General features: G+C 32.5%; 1 protein-coding gene across 1 annotated transcript; it reads left to right on the forward strand.

Annotated features, from left to right (window-relative positions):
* The first annotated feature begins 739 nt into the window (after nucleotides 1–739).
* LOC110797835 (CEN-like protein 2) lies at nucleotides 740–2,069 on the forward strand. The gene is made up of 4 exons (XM_022002955.2): nucleotides 740–1,028; nucleotides 1,271–1,332; nucleotides 1,450–1,490; nucleotides 1,577–2,069. Exons 1-4 carry the CDS (start codon nucleotides 834–836, stop codon nucleotides 1,792–1,794), a joined length of 516 nt encoding a protein of 171 aa, XP_021858647.1. The 5' UTR covers nucleotides 740–833; the 3' UTR covers nucleotides 1,795–2,069.
* Nucleotides 2,070–3,058: the final 989 nt, after the last annotated feature.

Here is a 3,058-nt window from a genome sequence, read left to right on the forward strand (position 1 = left end):
TAGCGAAAGAAGTACTCCGTAATTATTACTCCCTCGGTCCCCCTTTTATTCCTTACGTATTTTGTTTAGGGTGTCCCATTTTATTCTTTACATTGAGAACCTTTCCTTTTATATTAACACATAAATACTTTAATATTTTGTCAAAAGTTGTGCCAAATGATTACTTTAACCAATTAAATGCATTAGATCATTAATCTTTCACACTTTTCCATTGAGACATAAATTTTGCCTTTCTCAGATTTGGGTAAAAGATAAAACATTATAAATTAACGTAATTTGCATTATTTAAATAAAAAATAGAAGGAATTTCAATCCACATTAATTAGTCGTTATATCACGTGCATGATACCAAATATAAAGAACAAAAAGGGACGAATGAAGTAATAATTCTTAATTCTTAATTATATCTTAATTAATTTTTTAGAGGATCCGGACTCCAGAAACCCCGAAAAAAGATGCTGGTGCATGGAGAAGATACCCTAGGACACCAAGATTTTGAAACTACTATAATACTCCTTAATCCTTATTTTATAAGATACACTTTATTAGATTGCAATTTTCAAACCTATGTATAATAAAATCCCAGGCCCCTCCACTCCTCTTGCTAAATTTCTTATTCTTTTCTTTTATATGACATGACTAATTTCCTTATATTTTTTTCCTACGTAGAATGATTATTTATAGCTTCTCCATACCACTATAAATAGAATGAGATCATTTCCCCACCAATGTCATCAAGACACCCCTTCAAGAGACCTTAGACATCATTGTCTCTTCCAAATAAACCCCCACAAATACTCTTCTCTCTCTTCTTTTTAACGCGCACTTTAAAAATGGCAAAATTGGACCCTCTCGTCATTGGCAGAGTTGTTGGAGATGTGATAGACAATTTTAACCCAAGTGTGAGAATGTGTATCACTTTCAACAACAAACAAGTTTACAATGGTCATGAACTCTTTCCTTCTTCTGTCACCGTTAAACCTAGGGTTCAAGTTTTTGATGGTGACTTGAAATCATTTTTTACCTTGGTATATTTCTACTTTTATATATATACGTATATTTTTATGCTTAATCTTCACTTACCGATCGATATTATACAAAATTATTGTACAATATATGTCTAATTAATGTCTTAGAAAGAGTAGTAATAGTACTACGTATTTGTTTTTGTTTCTCTATTTTAATATTATTATAATTAGCTAGCATGTTTATACACGTTAGTATATTTCTTCTCTAACCATGGTTCATATTTTCTTTTCTGTTTTTCTAGGTCATGACGGATCCAGATGTTCCTGGACCCAGTGATCCTTATCTTAAAGAGCACTTGCACTGGTACGTATACTCCTAACTTAAAAGCCAAACCGTACTTTTGAATTTTTGTATTATTCATGTATATGAATTTTCGTATTAATTATACTTAGTAAAAATTATGTGGCTATGCTACTGCAGGATAGTCACAGATATTCCAGGCACTACAGATGCAACTTTTGGTAAGCCATCTCTGAATTAGTCTCAACATATATCAGTAATTAAAGGGATTTAATTAAACTAATAATTGAATTAATGTGATATATAGGGAAAGAGATAGTTAGCTATGAGTTGCCGAGGCCAAACATAGGCATACACAGGTTTGCATTCATCCTGTTTAAGCAGAAACGCAGGGCCAGTGTGGTGGCACCGGGCGGTCGAGATCGATTCTGCACCAAACTATTTGCTGAACAGAACCAGTTAGGCCTTCCTGTTGCTGCTGTCTATTTCAATTGCCAAAGGGAAACCGCTGCTCGTAGGCGCTAGCTAGCTCATCTATTGCAAGATTGATCTTCTGTATTACAAATTAATAATAAGACTTTGCGCTCTAATGATATGGATGAGTGCCACTTTGTGATCTTCTGTGCTAGATAGAAAAGATGACGAAATTAAGTGGAGTATTTATGTATGTTTTATGTTATGATCCCATAATGTAATGTTAGGAGATATAGTTTTATTTCTTTAATGCATGTGCATGATTACTATGTGTATTAGTTACACCTTGTATGATCTTTCCAATAATATTATATCTACCAATCATTCATTAATTAATTTGCAAAATTTTGTTGGAAGTTAGACATATGTCAAATCGTTTGACACTTAATTAACTGTCAGACCATACTTAATAGTATATCAGACCTGTGGATAAGAGATGCACAACTGACATAAAATACGGTCCCACACTTAAATGAGTATCGTACAATCTATTACAGGAGTTTGTATTATACACGACTAATTTTAATTTAATTTTTTAAAGGAGACTATTAGATTTTACATTAGCTAATTTCACTTGGACCTTTTTTCTTACTTTTGAGAAGCACCCAAAAGACAAAACTTATGAACGCAACAAAAGGCCAAGACAACTTATCTTACAATATTCGGAAACCCTGATTGTCTTTGTAGCGATAAAATCATACCCATTTCATACCAAACGGTTTTGGTAGTGTAATTTAACGGTTAAAATGGTTATCTTACTCCGTACTATATTGAATTTACCTACGGAGTAAAATAATTAGTTAAACTCTTACATATAGATTCTCCAAGAACAACTACTCCTACAATATTTAGAACCCCTAATTGGCTAATTGTCTTTCAACTCTTTATAACGACAATACTCATATCCATCTCGATGTTTTCCTTACAAAATAATATTGTACTCCCTCCATTTCTGAATATTCCGTATTTGCAACAGTTTGATTTTTACATTATTCATACGTTAGCGTATTTTGACCAGTTTTTCTTACTAATATATAAAAATTCACATGTTATTATGTACTCTCTCTATCCCTAAAAGATTGTCCCATATACCATAAATGGATGTCCATATTTGTTTGCCACATGCCTTATTTAGTTAGTGGTCCCTACATGTCTCTCCTTTCACATTATAGAGTATTATTTAAACTAACTGAAAAAGGATCTACCTACCCATTTGATTTTGATTATATGGGCAATCTTTTAGGGGCGAAGGGAGTAATTCTTAATAAACTAATTCTTTTTCTATGGGCAATCTTTTAGGGGCGAAAGGAGTAAT

This window comes from Spinacia oleracea, chromosome 6, assembly GCF_020520425.1.
Source record: "Spinacia oleracea cultivar Varoflay chromosome 6, BTI_SOV_V1, whole genome shotgun sequence".
Taxonomy (NCBI): domain Eukaryota; kingdom Viridiplantae; phylum Streptophyta; class Magnoliopsida; order Caryophyllales; family Amaranthaceae; genus Spinacia; species Spinacia oleracea.